This window comes from Phyllobates terribilis, unplaced genomic scaffold (genome assembly GCF_046119375.1).
Source record: "Phyllobates terribilis strain yellow unplaced genomic scaffold, ASM4611937v1 Scaffold_7__3_contigs__length_470593459, whole genome shotgun sequence".
Classification (NCBI taxonomy): domain Eukaryota; kingdom Metazoa; phylum Chordata; class Amphibia; order Anura; family Dendrobatidae; genus Phyllobates; species Phyllobates terribilis.
In genome coordinates, this window is record NW_027362767.1 from 231,746,328 (window position 1) to 231,772,125 (window position 25,798).

Below are 25,798 nucleotides of genomic sequence, written 5' to 3' on the forward strand. Positions count from 1 at the left end.
ATATCTATAAAAATCATGGATAGCATTCATATGCAAAAAAAAAAACATGTAAATGATCCCTTACCAACACTGTTGTTGGCAATTCAGGTATGTGTTTTTCCTACTTAGAAATGTCCATTTGTTGCAGGGGTTAAAGGGGTATTCCCATCTCTAAGATACCATCCCAATATATAGTAGGTGTAATAATAATAATAATAATAATAATATTAGCAAAAACTCCAATTAGGAATGTAGCATAGTTTTTCTGATTGACTATGTCTCTTTCCACATGTGCAGGCATTGCAGGATCTTAGGTATTCATGTTTACGACCACTATCAACTAGCTAACTACTGTAACTGTCACTATCAGTGGTCGTAACCATGGATACCTAAGGTCCTGCAATACCTGCACATGAGAAAAGAGACATAGCGAATCAGAAGAACTATACTACATTTCTAACTGGAGGTATTTGCTAATATTATTATTATTATTACACCTATCATATATTGGGATATGATCTTGGAGAAGAGAATACCCCTTTAAGCATCAACACTTTTCAGACTGGGTGTCTGCAAATTTGTCCGGACAGTCCCAGTGAATTTGTGACAGTTGGTATGTTTGATTCTCCTAACCTGGCTCACGTTCTTCTGTTTTTCCTCCATGCCATTTCTATCCTGCTCCGTAGAGGAGTTCAGCCTTTGTCTGCCATCCAGGTCTATTGGCAGTAGCTTTGATTCCTATATGTCCCATGATGCCTCACCCACTCATCACATAGTTAGGTGTGGTCACATTTATTAGAAGTTATAGTTATATATGTCTGACGTCGGAGAGCCATGATTACAAGTAAAGGCCCAGGAGAGGATACAGGCTGTGCCGTGCGCAGCAGCATTCATGTCACAGGCGGTGAGAGCTTCAATCCACTACAGAGAAGAGCTTAGAGGACTAGTCTTCCATCACCTACCGGGAGGAACCTAGATTCAGAAACAACAGCAGAAATCACATTACAGTATGAAGATTTTCAGTTGTCATTCCTCGATTGCTGCTGTGCATGAGCCATTTTATTTTAGAAAACTTCAAGAAACTGCACTGCTTTGGGATATACTGTATAATTATTTGTAAGAATTCACATGCGAAACAATGTTTTTCCTGGTCATGAAGGCGTTTAGGGTTTACATCAAACTTCCACTGACTTCCATTGCAGAGGAGGTGGGATGCAGGGGCGGACACATCATTGGTGGAAACCGTGCAGCTGCCCAGGGACCTGAGAGATAAGGGGGTCTACTTCTACCTCCAAAGCAGGTGAAATTGTGCATTAGGACCAATGGCCCATATACTGTTCTTACACAGGTGCCCTCTTCTGTCCATGTCCGCCACTGGTGGGATGGCATCTTTTAGAGTCAGCGAGAAGGCCAATGTCACACAAGGTGTGAGAAAGACTAAGTGCAACACAAAGGGAAGAGGGGGAAGGGAGCCCAGACACTAGGGAAAGGGGGAGTGCACACCTGCTAGGCTGATCTGATATCACCCTGTCTCCCCTATCGTCCGTATATTGGTTCCTCACCAATCGCCGCACAGGAACCTAAACCCTTTATTTCCCTAGAGCTTGGCCCTAGATAGGGAGAAGGGAGTGAGCACTAGTCAGTCCCCACTAACAACTAAAGACAACAAATGAGACAAACACGGGGAAAAGAAACCTAGCTTGAGCCGACTTTAGAGAGATAACTCCTAACGTCCTTCAAGCTCCAACGAGGAAGTAAGCAGACTGCAATAGCTCCAAGCCTTCACAAGGGAACATGAATATCACCGGCACCTCCCTGTAGCTAACAGAAAGTATTTAAACACCCAGGCCTGGGTGTCAATTAGCCGGAGGGAGGTAGCCGCTGGGTCCTAGAGTGAGACAGCTAAGAAGGTGTCTGTAATGCCAAACGAAGAGATCTTCTGCAACCAACTGCAGGGCGACTGTCTGTCACTTCTGACACACCCTTGACAGCCACTGAATCTGAATTGTAAATGCTACTATATACGAACATCGCTCTGTCGGACTGGATGATATTAAATATAGGTCTTTCTTTTTTCAAAATCCAATATATCAGACTGACTTCTACACCTTGTACCTGGCTCTTCATTTATTTCATGCTCCTTTTTACTTCGAAGAAAGAATTCTATCTTGTCCAGTCCTCTTCGTTGATTTAACAAGCACAATCCTCGAGGTTTATCATCACTTAATTTCAAGGTGCTGACATTAAGTCCATACTCGGAGCTTTTGGTTGTCTTGTCTGAGTGGTGGGATCCCAACCTGTAGCCTATATTACTTACTGGTCTCTGGATTGGATTCCCTATGTTAGTATCTTCTAGCAAAAACCTATTTCTGGTGTTGCCTGTTAGACACCTCCTTGTGGGCAATGAATTTAGTCCTTTGTGGTCTCCAGAAAACTGGATGGAGAGATTAGCTGTTGACAGAGCCTCTTTACATGGAATGCGTGGCCATTTATCAGTCATTCGTTTAGAAGAATTTGGAACCAGCGGCTTTACAGGGTCAACTTTTAAAGCATTTCTTGAAATTCTCGAGTCTTTGCTTTTGGGGGCTTCATTCTTGTTCCTTGAAAATATTATAAATAGATTAGGAAAGGAAAAGTCCTGCATGATCTCTGTCAACAAACTTTGGATTAATTAATAGGACAAGCAAAAATAAGAAACCTAATATATCTTAGCAGAGAAATATGCTTTCTCCACTTTTTCACCTTCGACCCGGCCTCTTGAACCCTTCATTCACTTGGAAAAACATATAAATCCATGTTCGTCAAATCAACTGCTATCTCACTGAGGTGTCAGATTACAGCTGCCTGTATAAGTCTATGTAGAGGGAAGGTGCAGAGAAGAAGCACAGACACAGACCGATCATGTTGCTGGTTTTTAGTAAGTGTTTTATCTCACCCCAGAGCTGGATTCACAGCTATACTGCTAAATACTGTTGTATTGTGTCCTCTATGCTGGTGATGTACCTTTGGAACATGTGCTATGTAGAGACAGGAGAACTGTAATGTTTCATGTTTTTGTGTGCAGCTACTCTCTACCCGCTAGCTCAGAGTAAACTGACCATTACACATACACTGTGTTCCAAATTATTATGTAAATAATATTTTCTCAGATTTTCCCAAATTACCTATATGAATTGCAGTCATTGTAATTTTCCAGTCAAATAACTATTAGAGTACAATTGAAAGGTTTTTGTACAAACTGCCTATGATAACAGTATATTTAAAAAAAAATAAACTCAAACTGCACTCAAAATGCATGTTCCAAATTATTATGCACAGCAGAGTTTTCAACCTTTTCATTTTAATAAAGAACAAAAAAATGGTCATTTTTGAAATTATAAGCATTAGCAGGTTATTACAAACTGAAATCAAACAGTTTTCAACTCAAAACTTTATTCTAGGTGATGTTACATTTTCACATAGGACCCCTTGTTCGAAAGGAGCTTCTGAACTCTCTCGTCCATTGAATTTGTCAGGTTTTGGATGGTTTCTGCTTCAATTGTTTTACATGAGGACAGAATACCCTCCCAGAGCTGTTGCTTAGATGTGAACTGCCTCCCGCCATCATAGACACTCCTTTTGATGATGCTCCAGAGGTTCTCAATGGGGTTGAGGTCAGGGGAGCATGGGGGCCACACCATAAGTTTGTCCCCTTTTATGCCCATAGCAGCCAGAGATGCAGATGTGTTATGTGCAGCATGAGACGGGGCATTATCATGCATGAAATGATCTCGATGGTCCAGGTGGATGGAGTGGGGGATGGCTGGTTGATGGACACCCCATGCAAACACGGCTACGGCGCTAACAAGGAGGTGGTGGAGTAATGTTTTGGGCTGGAGTCATGGGGAGAGAGATTGTCGGCCCTTTTAGGATCCCTGAAGGGGTAAAGATGAACTCCATAATGTATGTTGAGTTTCTCAAACAGCACTTCCTTCCATGGTTCAAGAAGAAGAATCGTGCATTCCGCAGCAAGATCATTTTCATGCATGATAATGCCCCGTCTCATGCTGCACATAACACATCTGCATCTCTGGCTGCTATGGGCATAAAAGGGGACAAACTTATGGTGTGGTACCCATGCTCCCCAGACCTCAACCCCATTGAGAACCTCTGGAGCATCATCAAAAGGAGTGTCTATGATGGCGGGAGGCAGTTCACATCTAAGCAACAGCTCTGGGAGGGTATTCTGTCCTCATGCAAAACAATTGAAGCAGAAACCATCCAAAACCTGACAAATTCAATGGACGAGAGAGTTCAGAAGCTCCTTTCGAACAAGGGGTCCTATGTGCAAATGTAACATCACCTAGAATAAAGTTTTGAGTTGAAAACTGTTTGATTTCAGTTTGTAATAACCTGCTAATGCTTATAATTTCAAAAATGACCATTTTTTTGTTCTTTATTAAAATGAAAAGGTTGAAAACTCTGCTGTGCATAATAATTTGGAACATGCATTTTGAGTGCAGTTTGAGTTTTTTATTTTTTTAAAAATATCCTGTTATCATAGGCAGTTTATACAAAAACCTTTCAATTGTACTCTAATAGTTATTTGACTGGAAAATTACAATGACTGCAATTCATATAGGTAATTTGGGAAAATCTGAGAAAATATTATTTGCATAATAATTTGGAACACAGTGTAAAGTGTGCAGGTTGAAAAACTGGTGAAAAATGCAGGATACACGTCATATAATGGCCAAAAATATTTATATTCCTTATTCTAAAAAGTCACTAGAAATGTCCAGCACACTTTATCTTTAAAAAAGGGAAATGAATACCTACATCATCCAAAACTTCAGTACCCTAAAATCACACTGTATAGAGATACAGTGAGGCTGCACAGATATCTGTAAATGTAAACTCATCTTCTGAGTCTGAAGTAGCCTAAAAGGCAATGAAAAGCCAACCCACTAGGAAACATTTTTTAAACAACTTTTCCGCCATTGTAGAATGCTCTGAGTCACGACCCCTTCTATGCCCATTTGGTTTCTACAGCATTTAGGACACACTAGAGCAGGGGTGGGCAATTATTTTCCGGAGGGATCAGACGAGCAACTGTGACTGTTGTGGAGGCCGAACCAATAGGCTGAAATTAATTCTGCTCAATATTAATATTAACATATTATTATTAATATTTTATATTAATATGCATTGTATCACTTAATATTGAGCAGAATGAAGTATTCTGACATCCCTTATAAATCCTATGACCCCCCACAGACCCCTGTATATACAATATGAGCCCCTACACAGCACCCCTATATACAATATTAGCCCCCACATAGCCCCCTACATACAGCATAAGCCCCTACATAGCCCCTCTATATACAGTGTGAGCCCTCACATAACCCCACTATATACTGTATGAGCCCCCACATAGCCTCCTATATACAGTATGAGCCCCCACATATTGTAGCTCCACTATATACTATATGAGCCCCCACATAGCCTCCTATATACAGTATGAGTCCGCACATAGCCCCATATCAGGGAAATGCTGTAGATATAGTATATCTTGACTTCAGCAAAGCATTTGACAAAGTATCTCACACCATCCTTATTGAAAAAATGACCAAGTATGCAATGGACCAGGCAACTGTTAGGTGGATTCATAACTGGCTTAGTGATCGGACTCAAAGGGTGGTTGTAAATGGCTTCACATCCAGCTGGATGAAAGTCTCAAGTGGGGTACCACAGGGCTCCGTCCTGGGACCTGTATTGTTCAACATCTTTATCAATGATTTAGATGAAGGAATTGAGGGTAAACTGATTAAATTTGCTGATGACACAAAGCTAGGAGGGATAGCTAATACTAGAGAAGAGAGAGAGAGGATTCAAAAAGACCTAAATAAACTGGAGCAGTGGGCAGCAACCAACAGAATGGTTTTTAACAGGGAAAAATGCAAAGTACTACATCTGGGCAATAAAAATGAAAAAAGCATATACAGAATGGGAGGAATAGAGCTAAGCAACAGTACATGTGAAAAAGACTTAGGTATACTAATAGATCATAGACTGAACATGAGTCAACAGTGTGATGCAGCAGCAAAAAAGGCAAATACAATTCTGGGATGTATTAACAGAAGCATACAGTCTAGATCACGTGAAGTCATTATCGGTCTTTACTCCTCTTTGGTCAGACCTCATCTGGAATACTGTGTACAGTTTTGGGCACCACATTTTAAAAAAGACATAGACAAACTGGAGCAAGTTCAGAGAAGAGCGACCAGAATGGTGACTGGTCTGCAAACCATGTCCTATGAGGAACGGTTGCAGGATTTGGGAATGTTTAGCTTGCAAAAAAGAAGACTGAGAGGAGACTTAATAGCTGTCTACAAATATGTCAAGGGCTGTCACATTGTAGAAGGATCATCTTTATTCTCATTTGCACAAGGAAAGACTAGAAGCAATGGGATGAAACTAAATGGGAGGAGACACAGATTAGATATTAGAAAAAACTTTTTGACAGTTAGGGTGATTAATGAGTGGAACAGGCTGCCACGAGAGGTGGTGAGTTCCCCTTCAATGGACGTCTTCAAACAGAGGCTGGACAGACATCTGTCTGAGATGATCTAGTGAATCCTGCTTTGAGCAGGGGGTTGGACCAGATGACCCAGGAGGTCCCTTCCAACTCTACCATTCTATGATTCATATATACAGTATGAGCCTCATATAGCCTCCTATATACAGTTTGAGCATCATATAGCCTCCTATATACAGTATGAGTCCTCACATAGCTCTCGATATACAGTATGAACCTCACATAGCCTCCTATATACAGTATGAGCCCCCACATAGCCTCCTATACATAGTATGAGCCCCCACATAGACTCCTATATACAGTATGAGCCATCACATAGTCTCCTATATACAGTATGAGCCCTCACATAACCCCCTATATACAGTATGAGCCCCCACATAGCCTCATATATACAGTATGAGCCCACACATAGCCCTCTATATACAGTATGGGCTCCCACATAGCCCCCTATATACAGTATGAACCCTCACACAACCCCACTATATACAGTATGAGCCCCCACATAGCCTCCTATATACAGTATGAACCCCCACATAGCCTCCTGTATATAGTATGAGCCCCCACATAGCCTCCTGTATACAGTATGAGCCCCCACATAGCCTCCTATATACAGTATGAGCCCCCACATAGCCTCCTATACATAGTATGAGCCCCCACATAGACTCCTATATACAGTATGAGCCATCACATAGTCTCCTATATACAGTATGAGCCCTCACATAACCCCCTATATACAGTATGAGCCCCCACATAGCCTCATATATACAGTATGAGACCACACATAGCCCTCTATATACAGTATGGGCTCCCACATAGCCCCCTATATACAGTATGAACCCTCACACAACCCCACTATATACAGTATGAGCCCCCACATAGCCTCCTATATACAGTATGAACCCCCACATAGCCTCCTGTATATAGTATGAGCCCCCACATAGCCTCCTGTATACAGTATGAGCCCCCACATAGCCTCCTGTATACAGTATGAGCCCCCACAGAGCCTCCTATACACAGTATGGGCTCCCACATAGTCTCCTATATACAGTATGAGCCCCCACATAGCCTCCTATATATAGTATGAGCCCCTACATAGCCTCATATACACAGTATGAGCCCCCACATAGCCTCCTATACACAGTATGGGCTCCCACATAGCCTCCTATATACAGTATGATCCCTCACAAAGCTCCCTATATACAGTCGGTGTCAGTGGACAAATGGCGAGCGAGGACATGGTGCGGCCTGTGGGCCACTGTTTTCAGCCCTTCAGCTGTCTCAGTCTGCAGGCCTGACTGGAACCCGCGGGCTGCACTTTGCCCAGGTCTGCAGTAGATACGTTACTTTAATTTTTAGAAAAACTTATGTGAGGTTTGTATTTCTAAGAATAATTGACAGCTTATTTCATCATCAAAAAAGCTTCAGCACCCTTTTCCTCATGTACCAAGCAGACAAATATTTATTCCCCAAAAATTCTGAAAATTACTGGAGCTGTTCTCCATGTATAGAAGAGTACAAATATAGCAACTTAGACACAATGAAAGGAACAATGTCACATAGCATGTACAAAGCCCCGATCCTAAATACTTAGACACATACATACTATATTCATAAATAGCAAAACCAAATAAAGTAACACATATTTACTCTCTAATTCAACAAGAAGATCCATTTCTAGGTATCATTTTAGTGCATTCTGATTTAATTAATGAAGTTTGTATATAAGATATAATGGATTTTCAGGTTTAATTGGCATTCTTTGTATAAAAGTTATTCTAATATGAAATGGACTTTTGGAGGAAAAACTGTAGATGGCATAGAGTGATACTGGGGTCTACAGACTTATCAATGTACTTGGTTGTGTTTGGTTCCTCTTCTTCATAAGATGCAGTTGGGATGTAGAGATGTAATGTGCTGGACCCAAATTTCTGGATAGGGGTTAATGGCTGTAAGTTGACAAGGGACGGAGCTTGTGTTGCAACCTTGCTGTTGTGTACTATTATCTCGGGCTTACCTGTGAAGAAATGTGATAGTTATTGGTAGAGGTCATAAATGGAGTGGTGCTGCGCATGCTCCATACCCAGTGCTTGTCTTTATCTGGCAGTCCCATAGACAATGAACAAAGTGGAGATCAAGTATCCACACCTCCGCCCACTTCATTCAAGATGAGACTCTAAAAATTTAGATCCCCTTTCTCAGAATTAGTAAGCATCCCGGTGATTGGACCCGCTTACCCTTCGGATAGGGAATATTTTCAAGTCTTGGGGATACCAGTTTAAAGCATTCCCAATTTTTTTTTTCAGTTTTTGCCTTTCCAGATTTAAGTTTTTCACGTATACGGCTTTATGTGGTCTTGTTTTATGCAGGAATAATTGTATTCCTGTTTGTTGTTTTTATGTATTATATTGAAGGTGGATTTATTTTTTTCTTTACATTTTTTATTACATTTTTTTTCTCATGTTTGATAAATATTTGTCCTCTCAGAAGTAAAAATAAAAAGATTTCTGCAGGACATAATTTTTGTCTTTATATTGTATATTTTCTCACTGTAACTGAGGCATGCTTAGGAGCCCCAGTTACAGGGAAAACCTACCCCAAACACTGATACAAGTCACTGGCTGAGCTAATGTGGGTCTACAACCCCTGGCAAAAATTATGGAATCACCGGGCTCGGAGGATGTTCATTCAGTTGTTTAATGTTGTTGAAAGAAAGCAGATCACAGACATGGCACAAAACTAAAGTCATTTCAAATGGCAACATTATGGCTTTAAGAAACACTAAAAGAAATCAAGATTAAAAATGTGGTACTCAGTAAGGGTAATTTTTTTCAGACCAAGCAGAGGGAAAAAATTATGGAATCACTCAATTCTGAGGTAAAAATTATGGAATCACCCTGTAAATTTTCATTTCCAAAACTAACACCTGCATCAAATAGATTTTCTCGTTAGTCTGCATCTAAAAAGGAGTGATCACACCTTGGAGAGCTGTTGTACCAAGTGGACTGACTTGAATCATGGCTCCAACACGAGAGATGTCAATTGAAACAAAGGAGAGGATTATCAAACTCTTAAAAGAAGATAAATCATCACGCAATGTTGCAAACGATGTTGGTTGTTCAGTCAGCTGTGTCTAAAATCTGGACCAAATACAAACAACATGGGAAGGTTGTTAAAGGCAAATATACTGGTAGACCAAGGAAGACATCAAAGCGTCAAGACCGGAAACTTAAAGCAATATGTCTCCAAAACAAGAAATGCACAACAAAACAAATGAGGAACGAATGGGAGGAAACTGGAGTCAATGTCTGTGACCGAATTGTAAGAAACCGCCTAAAGGAAATGGGATTTACATACAGAAAAGCTAAACAAAACCCATCATTAACACCGAAACAGAAAAAAACAAGGTTACAATGGGCTAAGGAAAAGCAATCGTGGACTGTGGATAACTGGATGAAAGTCATATTCAGTGATGAATCGCGAATCTGCACTGGGCAAGGTGATGATGCTGGAACTTTTGTTTGGTGCCGTTCCAATGAGATTTATAAAGATGACTGCATGAAGAGAACATGCAAATTTCCTCAGTCATTGATGATATGGGGCTGCATGTCAGGTAAAGGCACTGGGGTGATGGCTGTCATTACATCTTCAATAAATGCCCAAGTTTACATTGATATTTTGGACAGTTTTCTTATCCCATCAATTGAAAGGATGTTTGGGGATGATGACATCATTTTTCAAGATGATAATGCATCCTGCCATAGAGCAAAAACTGTGAAAACATTCCTTGAAAGAAGACTCATAAGGTCAATGTCATGGCCTACAAATAGTCCGGATCTCAATCCAATTGAAAATCTTTGGTGGAAGTTGAAGAAAATGGTCCATGACAAGGCTTCAACCTGCAAAGCTGATCTGGCAACAGCAATCAGAGAAAGTTGGAGGCAGATTGATGAAGAGTACTGTTTGTCACTCATTAAGTCCATGCCTCAGAGACTGCAATCTGTTATTAAAGCCAGAGGTGGTGCAACAAAATACTAGTGATGTATTGGAGTGTTCTTTTGTGTGTTTGTTTTTCATGATTCCATAATTTTTTCCTCAGAATTTAGTGATTCCATAATTTTTTCCCTCTGCTTGGTCTGAAAAAACTTACCCTTACTGAGTACCACATTTTTAATCTTGATTTCTTTTAGTGTTTCTTAAAGCCCTAAAGTTGCCATTTGAAATGACTTTAGTTTTGTGCCATGTCTGTGATCTGCTTTTTTTCAACAACATTAAACAACTGAATGAACATCCTCCGAGCCCGGTGATTCCATAATTTTTTCCAGGGGTTGTAATAGAGTTGAGCAGGTCTGGTGTGCTGGGCGGACACTAGTCGATCATTTTATGGCCAGGTCATCAGTAGTGCTGTGATATTTATTCATTGCATATAGCTCATTGAATGTAACTGTATGTAACCGGAAAAAGAGAACACAGAAGGGCTTCTATCTTCTTCTTATGGCGACAACTATGGAACATGCTCCTGCTGAATTGCAGGAACCAAGGCTTTAATCTGAGCAGTTACAAATTTATGAAGTGGGATTAAACAGAATCCATCACCTATCAGGTTATGTACCAAACTAGGTCACATCCTTATGAGGTTGAAGGGAACCTGCTACCAAGTTTTTACTATGTTATCTGTGAGCAGCATGATGAAGGGGCAGAGACCCTGATTCCAGCGATGTATTACTTGTTTGGTGTAGTTTTGATAGAATCCCTGTTTTATCTGCTGCACATCTAGCAGAGCTTGGAATGCTGAGCTGTGTATAAGCCCGCACATACGTCTGCTGGGGAGCTTTCTGTGTACACTGTGCATAGGCAGAAAACTGCCAATCAGTGGTGTGGGTGGAGTTATACAGAACGGTAGGACTACATGGCACGAGACAACTAGTCCTCTAGTGATAATCTCCTGCTGATAAAAGAGGGATTTTATTGAAACTACAGCAAGCAGCCCAGTAAGTGATATGTAGCGCCCCGAGGGTTCGGCCGCTACAGGGGTATTGCACCTCAACCAGAGGTGTGGTATTCCACTCCCGGGTAAGGATGGAGTATGGACCAGGGCTCAGTTAGCTGCACACATATACACTCCTCATTTCCGGGGGACAGCTCTACGGTGCTCCCATTAGTATGCAGGCACGACTGACTATGTCCCTGGCTGGAGTGGGGAGGGGGGGAAACCCTAGTGATGTGGGAGCAGATAGGGGCTGGTTCCTGGGCATAGGAAGGGGCTCATTGGATGCAGGTCACCTGGGCTCAGACATGGAGGAGGAGGTATAAAAGGTGGGCACCATCTTAGTTCTGGGAGAAGAAGAAGTTCAGTTTGTGAGGAGAAAGTGAGAGTGGAGAAGAAGGGGAGCAGAGGCTCCGCTGGAGTTCTGCTCCAGAGCCAGGCCTAGGGACACGGGCCGGGCGAGAGGGAGAGAAGGAAAAGGAACAGAACAGAAAGAGAAAGGAACCGAAGAGAAAGGCCCAGGAACACGAAGGAAGAAGGGACCCTAAGGACCCAGGAGATTACGGGTGACGGGTCAGGCAAGGAAAGGGTACCGGATCCCAAGTTGGTGGAGGCAAATAATCCTCAGCCAAGAACCGGAGGTCGTGATCATATATTGGTGCGACCTCTCGCTAAACCTGCTAGGAAGGCACCATATAGGATAGCGGGAAATGGGGCCCACGTTTGCCCGCATAAATCCGCGGCAGCTGGACAGAAGTTTGGTCACTGGTGGGGCACGAGCCAGAGAAAGGACAGAAGGGGGTCCTGTACCATGCTCCTGAATTGCCTGGGAGTTGACCGAGCCCCTCACCTGGTGGACGCAGCACGGCTTGGGCAGTCACTACCTGTACAGAAGTGGCTTGCAGTATACGAACTGTGAGTAAAAGACCCTGGACTGCAACATGTTGTCTTTGTGCTTCTTACTTCGCCAGCACTAACGGTACTGGGACTCCCTGCACCATCACCTCCACCATCTACCCCTCGCTGCCCTGAGGCTACACTCCTCCCGTGGGGAGTCGCACTATACCCTGCTGCACCCACAACACCAGCCTCAGCGGTCTGTTCTGCAGCGGCGGTTCGCTCTGACCGCAATCCACGGGTGGCGTAGTCGGACATTGCAAGACATATAGAAGATTGCCACATCACTGGTCTGACCACCCTGAGCCACGGGACCGGGTCGCCACTACTACCCCCCATCATTGCGCAGAAGCCCGGTTCCGAGTGCCCCACGGCCCAGGGGGCGAGTCAGATACATTGCTGGAATCAGGGTCTCTGCCCCGATATCAGATTAAATAGCAAAAACCTGCTGACTGATTCCGTATAATAATATCCCGATCTTATAAGTCAATTGCATGATGATGAAAGAAAGTAACACCCCGTAAAAGAAAAGAGGCTGTAACTGGAAATTTGGATCTTCTGAAATCTCATATCATTGTAAGGTACGGTAGATTATGGCCAGAGATCATAGGATGACGATTAAATGTCTTTGTTTGAAGACATCCATTTATATGTTGGCAGAAAATCACAGCCCACCTGTAGTGAAATGCGGACCGGCACCATTGTATGAAGGACAGAATTCCCCAATCTCATTTTTTCCTACATCGATCTTTTGGCGGACGCTGAACTGAGATGCGGAGGAAACTCTCTCTTCATTTTTGGATTTCTCTTTCAGACTACAGGTAGCACCTTCTACTGCTGAAATGTAAGGAATAAAGAGACAAGTCTCAGCAACAAATACATTGTAGGAAGAGGCTGTTTATAGTGATAAGAATTTATTTATCTAAATAAACAAAACAGGACAATATTTTTTCAAAAATGTATCAGTGTGATTGTAATCTTTATATAAATTCAATGAAGAAATATACAATACTGTATAAAGTAAATATACAACAACAATAACAACCATATTAGAGGCTACAGAATGTCCGCCATCACAACCAGTTTTTGGTTTAATTATTCCAATGCATCTAAAATGAAAAAATGCAGCAATAAAAAGTATTAATATAAAATCTTCTATCGTTTTATGTCTATACATCCTGTGCAGTCTGATCCTGCAATCGTACTCCCTTCTTTTACGGAGTATGATTACATTGTACCTATTGAGATAAATGTGGTAGGTTAGCAAAAAGTAAGAAATACACTACGAAAAGTTAGGGATATTTGGCTTTCGGGTGACATTTATGGAAAATGTAAAAAGTTCCCTCTACAGTGATATTTTATCATGAAATTAAGGTATTTAAGTAGAAGTATGCAATGGTGATTTCTTAATCTCAAACAATTTATTGAAACAATACTTTTCTTTTTTTGTCTTGTGGCATTTATTGATTTTTTTTGTGCCAAATTTTTCAAAACGATGCATGTGGTTTATTAATCTGCAGCAAAATAAAAAATGCTCATAATTTTTTTTTTTTTACCTTTTTTGCTCCTTTTTAAAGCAAAATGGAGCTTGTTCGGCTAAAATATCACAACATTTTTGCAAAGATTTTAGACGTACATAAAATCACTCCGGGAGGAGGACGGGGGACTGGAGTACATTTACATAAAAATTTTGCTAAATTTTATAAAGATGCAATTCACAGAAAGAGCAGGAAGCTCCAAATCCCGACCACAATGGAACAGGAAAACACATAAGATACACTTAAAAAAAAGGCATTAATTAAACAAAAAAGATAAGTCTCAAAGTATCACTGCTCTAACTTAGATGCATTGGAGCAAAAACAAAATAATGGTTGCAATAGTGAACATAGTCTTTAAAGTGGTTGTCTTGTCAGTGACACTCTAATAGTGACCACACTCCCAACATCGTCCCTGGAAAGTGCAGGTGAATTGTAGTGATATATGGTGGCCATTCACATGCAATATTGGGATGGCTCAAGTCTGCCAGAACAGTAGCCACTAATACAAAGTACCCTAATAGGGCACTCTCGGCTATGATAATATGGCATATGGACATTGATTGTCTCTATGAAACAACCCCTGTAATACATTGTGCACATGGCTGTGTTATGGGTCTGTACATTGTAGGGGTTCACGCTCTTTGGTAGCTGCTGGATCCACACAGGCAAAAGTTTTAGTGTCAAACAAGTTAAAGTTTATTTTCTAGCATAAACTTTCAAAAATAAACAACTTTTCTTCAGCCAAAACATTCAATATTAAAAACACAGTCCTTTCTCAGGGTAGGTATAAAAAAGGTAGCACTATATCACCCACAGAGCAGTATAGGCACAGCTTATCCTCAGGCAAAGTCTGTCCACCATTAATGGTGTTTTCCTCTTCAACACTACAGACCACACCTGAGCCAACCCAGAAACCTTACATAGGACCTGCAAGCCCCAGACTGGATTGTACGGGAGCGACCTTTCCCACCCAAGCTCTTTTGGTGGCTGCTAAATCGAGGACCCAAAATTCGGTCCATTAAAAATTCCTCTTCGTAACTCATTATTACCGAAGAACTCTTTTCTGTGATGTACATCACCAAGGCTAGACACCTCGGTGAAACATATCTTCCATCCAGGACTTTACCTCCAGCTTTCCTACAACGGCCTGTGGGTTTATGGGCCTGCATTTTGTAAGTCTATGGAGACATATGGAAGCTTTTTTTTCTTGTTAATTGTTGCATGCTCCATCATATGCAGATCTTAATAAGCAGAGCCAAGGGGAAGCACCATACAGTGGTACACAGCGGAGCTCCATGTGCCGCCATCCAACACAGAGCCACATGCATAAGACTGTAAGTATAATGCTCATTTTGGGCACACAAAACTAAAAAGCAGTGATACCGCTCACTAAGGGTTACATTTACACTAAAATCCTGCTACTGTAAAGGGAGAGGGGTTCTCAGTTTGTAATAAAAGATCGAAGAGGAAAGAAATAAAAATGTAATTGTCCTGTGACTCTTCTGGGATGGGTGCTTTCCTGACTGCGGGAAATTTGCCACTCAAAGGTTTTAAAGGATAACCGCAATTACTTTTAGAGGGAAATAAATGTTTTTTTTTTGTGGGATAAAAATGTTTGGTCTCTGTTTCTGGGCTCCTGTCCCAAATCTGAACAGAAGAGAAAGATGTTTTCATCAGGCACTGTGAGAAAATGGAAGCGGCTCAAACAGAAGGTTTAAGAAAGGGAACATTAAAGTAATCTCTTGGTTACCCGAGAGGACTGTGGTGCACGGAGAAAACATACAGAAATGTAATAGATCATGACAGTAGTCGGTGATTGGATGCTCGGGGATGTTTGCTAGGTCTTCATCTGTCTTTAATAGTTCCATTCATGACCGTCTTAGTGGTAAGCCACAGGGGCCATTTACTACAGCAGCAGCTAATGCACTAAACCATTAGTTAGAATAGCGCAACTGACATAAGGATTAGGTAATAAGCCTCTATATAAAAAATAACATTACAGTAACAAATTATAATATAGCTTAAAGCTTATTTATTCAGGTGCATTATACTTGTATATTGTGAGCTCATGATACTCAAGGCTCCAATCCATCCACAAAGTTCTATTCAGAGGTCTCTTTTTTTTTTGGTGAAGATGCCAAATAAGCATGGGTTGGTCATATTGATCTGAACCTCTGTCTAACTAAAATGTAGAGGAGAAAATATAAGGCACCTTTTTGTTATGTTTGACCAAAGTTCGGTGGCCAGTGCAAACAGTCAGTCCATACATCAGGATAAGCGATTGAATTTTTAATCGCCCCCGCACCGGGCGGCAAAAGGGAAGTCATTCTCAAGATCCACTAAAGTAAGTGCACAAGGCTCATGGTAGCCCAGCTCTGTAATAAGGGTGGTCCAGCCCCTTCAAATGCTTTACTAAAGATGTAGAATGCTGTAATATTTTACTTATTTCTCAAAGGTCCTGGTCCCTAACGCTTAACAATCTCTGTATCCTGCTTTCAAATAATGATTTTTTGACACAGATTTGTGACCACTATCACTAAAATGTAGTATCCATCTACCTGCAAGCTCCATGTGTTTTTCAATTTTGAAGACATCTGTTGGCCGCCTTAAGTTCCCTGGTGAACATTTCTGTAGCTGAACATCCCTTCAAGAAATCAAAATATATGAGATGCAAAGTTCTTAAATTGCCCTGTAGGGCGACAAATACATAAATTTTAAGCACACAAACCTGAAATAAATCTAAAAAGTTCCGTATACAGTAGAATATTTAGTTTGGATCCTGAAAAACTAGTGTAAGATTTCCTGAATTCTAAAGCTGTCCATAAACATAAAATTAAAGTCGTCATAATCGACGAGTTTGTTGGGACCAGCTGACCATCTAATGTGTATGGGTCCCTCCCAACCCTCCATTCCATGATAGATGTCCACCACCAGCACTCTCTTGTTCTTGTTAATTTTGCTTTTATTCTTTCATTTTCTGTTGTTCAGTCCTAGATGACTTCCCCTTCTTTCAGAAACCAACATCTAAAAATTTTACATGGAGATGAAGATTTTTTCTTTTTATAAAGACATGCAATTATATTGCAACAACTATGCAACATTTCTTGAACACAGAAATAAACTCGGTCAATTGAAAATTAAAGGGATTGTCCAATACTTGGACAACGTCCAGCAATGTCGGTGCCCCCCACCCAGCATTCAAATGAAAGAAAACAGCCTTTTCCTGGAACAAAACGTATAACAACAAACATAGTCCTTTCACTGAGTAAGCAAAGCTATAGTACAGTCCCACTCCTGCAGCAATACAGGCAATGCTTCGGGTCCAGTTTGATCAGCAATAAATAAACACACTGCAGCTCCTACATGTTAGACACACTTGAGCCACTTCAGCTGCCTTTTGTAAGATCTGCAAAGCCCCAACTGAAGGTGTGGGAGCAACCTTCCCCACCCAAGTTCTTCTGGTCGCTCCTAAATTCTGGTCCCAATAAAAACCTTCTCAGCAACCTACCATTGCTGAAGCCTACAAATTCCGTGACTTACATCTCCGAGACCAGCCACCACGGAGACACATAACTACCATCCAGGACTTTCCCACATTGGTCATAAAAGTTTGATAATAAAGCTCAAAGTCATTGGTAACACAATAAAGAAGAAGATGTTCACATTTGATACCTTATTTTCTCTTTAATGGGACTCAGGTGAGTTGGGTTTCGAGTCGATCCATGATGGTCTAAACTGCCAATCCAGAATATTTTTTCTTTCCTTAGGTTGCATCTGGGATACTCGTTCCACAACTTCTATTTGTTTTACAAAGACAAATACAATGTAAATGACATGATATCATACATTTATCAACTTAGTCCATGTGTAACAAGATACTGAAGTATGTAGTATTACTGGTGGAAACTTTTTGGGATGGTCCTGGGAAAATCAGGGCAAAGGAGAGTTATATTGCTTTTACATTGTAGCTGATTCATAGAACACTTGACAAAAAAATTAGTTGTCAACATCTGTAAAGCATTCCCAGACCACAGGGCTTAATCAAGATTCGTGGAAGCCCTGGACAAGTATTCTATAGGGGAAACTCTTTAATTTTGGTAGGAGGAAAGGATGATAGTCAAAAACAGGCTTTGAGCCACAAAATATTAAAAACATATAGACAAAAGCAGCCCTGGATAGAAGATTTAATAGTCTTGTAACAGCTTCTTACAAGTATCCCATTTTCTAGATCGGATTGGATCACAATTGTGGGTTTCTTATCGGTTTGCATTTTTGCTCTGTTACTTGAACCCTTTGCCTCTGCAGCCTATTTTCGTTTTTAAGTTTGCCTTTTTCTCCTCCCTTTCTTCCAAGAGCCATAACTTTTTTATTTTCCCATCAATATAACTATAGAAGGGCTTTTTTTATTTTTTTCAGGACAAGTTGTAGTTTTAAATAACACTATCCACTTTACCATATGATGTACTGAAAAACAGGAATGAAATTCCAAGTGGGATGAAATGCTGAAAAAATGCAATTCTGTCATTTTTTTAATGTTTTCTTTTTATTGTTCATTGTATGGTAAAAAATGACTGGGAAACATGATTTTCCATGTCAGTACGATTGCGGCGATATCAAACTTTCATAGCTTTTTAAAAAAAAATTTAAGTTGAAAATAAAGTATTCAGAAATAATGTTGTGTGCACATATCCTAGATGCAGGCTTGGACTGGCCCACAGGAGAACAGGAGAATCCTCCGGTGGGCCACCCCCCTCTTATATGAGCAGTTCTTGGTACAATATACTTGAATCACTATGTACAGACAAAGGCAGCATCTTATTCATGTAACAATCTACCCAGTTCATTGTTCTATATATTTGTGATTGAGGATAATGTCACATTTGCATGTAGTTGAAAAGTTTGGCCCCGGAGATGGTTATTGGCGGGCCCTTAGCATCCCAGTCCGACACTGCCTAAGGGTATGTTTACATTTGGTCATTTGCTGAGTTTTTGATATGAAAACGTTCCAAAATCCTCCTCAAAAACTTAGAGTTTCCACTCAGTTTCCACTTCAAAAACTCAGCAAAATGACTCGGTGTGAACACATCCTAACTTTGATCAAGAGACTTCCCTCAACCATCTATGGAGATACTTTTTCACTAACACCTTTCTTTATAAATGTAGCTTACCTGTTCTTGCATGACATCTGCTTCTAAGACCTCCTTACCGAGATAATACGTATCAGATGAATGTGGTTTCCAGCCTCAGGTAGGAACCTTTGCTTTCTGCATAGCTTTGCTATCTGTGTCAGGAGAGTTGGGTTCTGTGTTAAACTTGTTGTCACAGAGACAAGCCTGTTGGGCCTGCGCCCCATAGGTACTGTATGGCGGAAAACTGGTGGGAATTATCACAAAGACTTAAACAAAGATGAAAGCTATCGAAAGAAAAACAAACACAGAACTCAGTCCGACAAAGCAAGTAAATATTTTCTGGCGTGTATTTAGTCCACATGCAGTTCTACCTGGATAATGAGAAAGAGAAGCTTATAAAGTATAATGTTCCTTCAGTGGAGAGTCTACAGGGAATGCAGAGTATGGCTATGGGCACATCAGCTCTTTTTCAGGCGGATTCCTCCCAGAATCTGCCTGAAAAAGTCACAAAAGCACCCTATAAAATGAACGTCGTGCACAAAACGACACTGCTGTACACATGTTCCATCTTATGTCACTTCTTTTAACGGCTTCGAGGTTTGGAAACCCTGGAACGGTTAGAAGAAGTAAGATGTCCATCCTTCAGGGGTTTCCGCTAGTAAGCCATTTACACTCTATACTGAAAGTGTAGAGCAAATGACACCAAGAACGATGATAAAGCCTATCTGAGCATTCATGGTTATTTGGTAGTTGGGGAAGAGTCAAACTTGGACGAGGATCGCAACGCAATGCTCAGACTGGTCATTGGCTCTCCCGAACCGGCCGTGACAGCGTGTATTTCTCGGGTTGGGAGAACCAGTCAGACCATTACGTTGCGATCCTGGTCCAAGTTATATGGCCATCTGACCCTTCCCTTAGGTAGATAATATCTCATAGTGTTTGCTATGGATCCGGGTGGTGGAACCTCTGTGTTGCGGTGCAAGGAGGGACCAGAGGGGCGTAGCTAGGTATCAACTCGGACCGACCTAGGTCGTACGGCGGCTCAATCGACTCCATGACCAGGGAAAGACCGAGCAGAGGGACCAGGTGCTACTCTGGGACCGACCGTGTATGAGAGCAGGTGACTCCCACAGGTCAGAAGGCAGGGACTGACCGGTACAGCAGATGAGCACGGCAGGCAGGCTGACGGGAGATCCGGGCAGACGGACTGGCAGACACGGCAGGTAACAAGCAGGAGCCTCCAGGTAGGTTGGCTGGTAGGCACGGCAGGTAACCGGCAGGTGCTTCCAGGTAAGCGGGCTGGCAGGCACGGCAGGTCACAGGCAGGAGCCTCCAGGTAGGCTGGCTGGTAGGCACGGCAGGTGCTTCCAGGTAAGCGGGCTGGCAGGCACGGCAGGTAACAGGCAGGTGCTTCCAGTTAAGCAGGTGGGCAGGGCCCATAGACAGACTGGGGGACTGGACTGTAGACAGACTGTCGGGCTGGAGAGTAGACAAGCTGGTGGACAGGGCTGGTAGTCAGGCTGGTGGACTGGACTGGTAGTCAGGCTGGCGGACTGGACTTGTAGTCAGGCTGACGGACTGGACTTGTAGTCAGGCTGGCGGGCTGGACTGGTAGTCAGGCTGGCGGGCTGGACTGGTAGTCAGGCTAGCAGCGGGACCTGAGCGCTGAAGCAGAGTTTAACCCACAAAGCTACAATCTTGCACGGGCACCTCCATTTTGGAGGAGGTGCCTTATATATGAGAGGTCCTCCGGCCATTGGCCGGGGACTCCTTAGGACGGCACGTGCGGCCCCTTTAAGAGGGAGGGAGCGCGCGCCCTAAGCACAGTGCCCGGGAAGCTGCGCGCGCCGGCAGCAGCAGAAGCAGGAGCGCCGGAGGACGCCGGGCGGGGCGCGCTGGTAAGAGGGACGGCGTCTCTGCCTGTCAGTGGGCAGAGACGCCGATGCTACAGTACCCCCCCTTTATGCCCCCTCTTTTTTAGGCCTGAAAGAAATTTTTTAAGGAGAAGCGGGGCGTGGATGTTCTCCCTGGGTTCCCAAGTTCTCTCCTCTGGGCCAAACCCCTTCCCATACACCAGAAAGAAGTTTTTCCTCTTACCCTCTTGGTGGCCAGAATGTTCTCTACCTCATAGAGGTCCTCAGCGGAGACCGGAGCTCGGGGGGTACTTGGATTGTCGGAAAAAGAATTAAGCACAACTGGTTTGAGGAGAGATACGTGGAAGGAGTTGGGAACCCGTAAGGTGGCCGAGAGTTTTAACTTGTAGGCTACTGGGTTGATTTGCTTGAGGACTTCAAATGGACCGATGAACCGTGGACCCAACTTATAGGAGGGTATTTTAAGACGAACATGTTTGGAGGAGAGCCAAACCTTGTCTCCTGGACGTAATTAAGGCGGATCCAGACGTCTCTTATCCGCATGTCTCTTCATCCGCTCGGAGGATTGAAGAAGTGCGGATCTAGTGTCCTCCCAAATAGTGGAAAATTCGCTGACCAGAAACTCCACGGCAGGGTTGTCCACTGAAGCGGAAACGGGAAATGGAATCCGGGGATGTTGCCCGTAGACCACAAAGAACGGGGACTTGGAAGAAGATTCGCTCTCATGGTTGTTATAGGAGAACTCGGCCCATGGTAGGAGCTCCACCCAATCGGTATGGTGAGCGTTGACGAAGTGCCGGAGGAAGCTGGTAAGGATCTGGTTGATACGTTCCACTTGGCCATTGGACTGCAGATGGTAAGCAGAGGAGAAATCCAGGGTGACATCCAGCAGCTTACACATAGCTCTCCAGAAGCGCAAAGTGAACTGGACCCCCCAATCAGACACAATGTGGAGGGGTAAGCCGTGGAGACGAAAGATGTGATGGATGAAGTCCTTAGCCAGCACAGATGCTGATGGGAGACCAGGCAGAGGGATGAAGTGGGCCATTTTAGAAAAGTGGTCGGCGACCACCCAAATGACCGTACAACCGGCAGAAACAGGACGATCAGTAATAAAGTCCATAGCAATGTGTTGCCATGGGGCAGTAGGTACAGGAAGAGGCAGGAGACGGCCGGCTGGAAGATGTCTGGGAACCTTGTTGCGGGCAGAGGACGAACAGGCCGTGACAAAGTCTACCACATCCTGGCGCAGGGTAGGCCACCAGTAATGCCGGGTGATGAGCAGGAAGGTCTTCTTCTGGCCAGCATGGCCGGATAATTTGGATGAATGACCCCAGTGAAGAACCTTCTTACGATCCGGAACCGCTACAAACGTCTTACCGGGTGGGAGACGAGACAGGTCCAAGGGGGCCACATTCATCACTTTGGAGGGATCGATGATATGCATAGGCTCCTCCTCTTGATCGGAAGACAGGAAGGATCGGGACAAGGCGTCGGCTTTAAAGTTCTTGTCCGCCGGGTGGTAATGTAGGGTAAAGTTGAAGCGGGCGAAGAACAAAGACCACCGGGCCTGACGCGGATTGAGTCTTTGGGCATTCTGTAGATATGCAAGGTTTTTGTGGTCAGTATAGATGACCACCGGGTGCAGAGTCCCCTCGAGCAGGTAATGACACTCCTCCAGCGCCAATTTGATGGCTATCAGTTCTCGGTCTCCTATGGAGTAGTTGCGCTCAGACGAGGAGAAGAGCTTGGAGAAGAAGCCGCAGGTTACCATTCTCCCGAATGAAGATTTCTGGGTGAGCACCGCTCCAGCTCCGGAAGAGGAAGCATCAACCTCCAGAAAGAACTATTTGTTGCTATCCAGACGGTGCAGCACAGGGGCAGAAGAGAAGGCTTGTTTTAAGGAGAGGAAGGCCTCCTCTGCTTCGGACGGCCATTCCTTAGGATTTGCTCCCTTTCGGGTGAGCGCAGAGATGGGAGCAGTCCGGGAAGAGAGATGTGCGATGAAGAGACGGTAATAGTTGGCGAAGCCCAGGAATCGCGGAATCGCCTTCAACCCCTCTGGATGGGGCCACTTTAAGGCGGCAGAGACCTTCTCGGGGTCCATCCGTAGACCTGTCTTAGAGATAATATAGCCCAGGAACGGAAGAGAGGTCTGCTCGAAGAGGCATTTCTCAAATTTTGCATATAGGTGATTCTGCCTGAGCCTAAGCAGGACCAGACGAACATCCCTCTGGTGTGTAGGAAGATCCGGAGAGAAGACCAAGATGTCGTCCAGGTACACCACTACGCAAGAATATAAGAGGTCACGGAAGATGTCGTTAACTAATTCTTGGAAGACGGCGGGAGCATTACAGAGACCGAAGGGCATCACACGGTATTCATAGTGACCATCCCGGGTATTGAATGCCGTCTTCCACTCGTCTCCTTGGCGGATCCGGACCAAGTTATACGCCCCGCGAAGATTGAGCTTGGTGAAGATCTTCGCGCCTTTAAGGCGGTCGAACAGCTCAGAGATGAGCGGCAGGGGGTATTTGTTTTTGATGGTAATTTGGTTGAGTCCTCTATAATTGATACAGGGGCGTAGTGAACCGTCTTTCTTTTTTACGAAGAAGAATCCGGCTCCAGCCGGGGAGGAAGATTTCCGGATGAATCCCTTAGCCAGATTTTCTTCGATGTACTCCGACATGGCCCGGCTTTCGGGGAACGAAAACGGGTAAATACGCTCACGGGGTGGAGTGGCACCGGGTACCAGGTCGATAGGGCAATCATATGGCCCATGAGGTGGCAGTGTCTCTGCCTCCTTCTTGTCGAAGACATCAACATAGGACCAGTAAGGTGCCGGTAGACCAGGTAAATTTGCCGGAGTAGATGGAGGTCGAGCCGGGCGAACCGGAACCAGGCAGGTCTCATAGCAATCCTGCCCCCAACGGAGCACCTCACCGGATTGCCAATTCAGAACGGGTTCATATCTCTGTAGCCAGGGCAGACCTAGCAAAAGGGGGTGAGAGAGTCCGGAAAGCACATGGAAGGAGATCCTCTCTGAGTGCAGCATTCCCACCTGCAGGGTACGGGCTCTGTGATGAGCAAGATGGTCACCGGAAGGAGTCTTTCATCCGCAAAAGCGACTGCCAATGGTTCAGCCAGAGGTTTGGTAGGAATCTGATACTTCTCTACAAGGGACTGGGAAATGAGATTCCCAGCGGCTCCGGAGTCCAGATGTGCGGTTTCAAAGAAGCGGTTCTCTCCACAGGAGATAGAGACGGACAAAGTCAAGAACGGAGAGGATTTACTCTTGCCTAGGACGACCTCTCCGAGCGGTCCTAGACACTGGAGTTTTCCGGCTACACCGGACAGAAGCGGATCAGGTGCTCCTTACTACAACAGTAGAAACAGCTCCCCTCGGCTCGGCGTGTTTCTTGGCGAGACTTGACCATCTTGGTCTGGTCGATCTGCATGGGTTCGGACGAGCGTGCCCGGGGAGTTGCTGTTTGGGAAGCTGGTTTCTGGAAAACAGGAGCAAGCCGGGGAAATCTTCTCTCCCGGGTAGTCTCCCTAACGCGTTCTAGGAAACGGATGTCAATCCGGGTAGCTAGTGACACCAGGTCATCCAGGGTGGTAGGAATGTCCCGGCCGGCTAACTCGTCCTTAATCCGACCCGAAAGACCCTCCCAGAAGGTGGACACCAGGGCCTCGTTGTCCCAGGCAAGCTGAGAAGCGAGGGTACGAAACCGTATGGCATACTGGCCCACGGTGAGACTCCCTTGGCGGAGACGGAGCAATGAGGAGGCAGTAGAAATCCTTCGTCCGGGTTCATCGAAGACCCTCCAGAAGGGAGCAAGGAAAGCCGGAAGATCGGACACCAGGGAATCCCCTCTCTCCCATAGAGGGTTTAGCCATGCCAATGCTTCCCCGGTGAGGTGAGACATGATGAACGACACCTTGGCCCGGTCGGAGGGAAACTGATGTGGCAGAAGTTCAAAGTGCAGCGTGCACTGGTTCAGAAAGCCCCGACATAGGACGGGGTCACCTCCAAAATGAGGAGGCGCAGAAAGCCGGGGTCCTAGGCTGGATGCCGTGGTATTCGTAGGCAGCGGCGCTGCCGGAGCGGGTGTCGCACAACTTGAGGCGGACACAGGTGGAACAGACAGCGTGTCCAGGCGAGAGTTGACAGACCGCAGGTAGGTCAGGATGGTTTCCTGTTGGGATCTCTGATGAGAAACCTCCTGGTACAGGTCAGCAAGTGAAGGGGCCTGGGGGCCACCAGGTTCCATGGCCCGTGCAAAACTGTTACGGATCCGGGTGGTGGAACCTCTGTGCTGCGGTGCAAGGAGGGACCAGAGGGGCGTAACTAGGTATCAACTCGGACCGACCAAGGTCATACGGCGGCTCAATCGACTCCGTGACCAGGGAAGGACCGAGCAGAGGGACCAGGTGCTACTCTGGGACCGACTTGTATGAGAGCAGGTGACTCCCACGGTTCAGAAGGCAGGGACTGACCGGTACAGCAGATGAGCACGGCAGGCAGGCTAACGGGTGATCCGGGCAGATGGACTGGCAGACACGGCAGGTAACAAGCAGGAGCCTCCAGGTAGGCTGGCTGGTAGGCACGGCAGGTAACCGGCAGGTGCTTCCAGGTAAGCGGGCTGGCAGGCACGGCAGGTAACAGGCAGGAGCCTCCAGGTAAGGCTGGCTGCTAGGCACGGCAGGTAACAGGCAGGTGCTTCCAGGTAAGCGGGCTGGCAGGCACGGCAGGTAACAGGCAGGTGCTTCCAGTTAAGCAGGTGGGCAGGGCCCATAGACACACTGGCGGACTGAAC

The 25,798-nt window shown here is 44.4% G+C and overlaps 1 protein-coding gene across 2 annotated transcripts in view; it reads right to left on the reverse strand.

Moving 5' to 3' along the window:
- Positions 1-541: 541 nt before the first annotated feature.
- Positions 542-25,798, reverse strand: part of LOC141153090 (uncharacterized) — a 46,087-nt gene continuing 20,830 nt past the window's right edge. Inside the window, exons 1-6 of one of the 2 annotated variants that reach the window (XM_073637762.1) lie at positions 19,144-19,333; positions 17,648-17,772; positions 16,534-16,619; positions 13,113-13,274; positions 8,411-8,570; positions 543-2,579 (exon numbers count right to left, since the gene is read on the reverse strand). In XM_073637762.1, coding sequence (XP_073493863.1) covers positions 2,033-2,579; positions 8,411-8,570; positions 13,113-13,274; positions 16,534-16,619; positions 17,648-17,772; positions 19,144-19,155 — 1,092 coding nt within the window. In that variant the 5' untranslated portion in view covers positions 19,156-19,333 and the 3' untranslated portion in view covers positions 543-2,032. Of the gene's footprint in view, positions 2,580-8,410; positions 8,571-13,112; positions 13,275-16,533; positions 16,620-17,647; positions 17,773-19,143; positions 19,334-25,798 lie in introns of those variants that run through there. The other variant, XM_073637763.1, reaches the window with a different exon arrangement.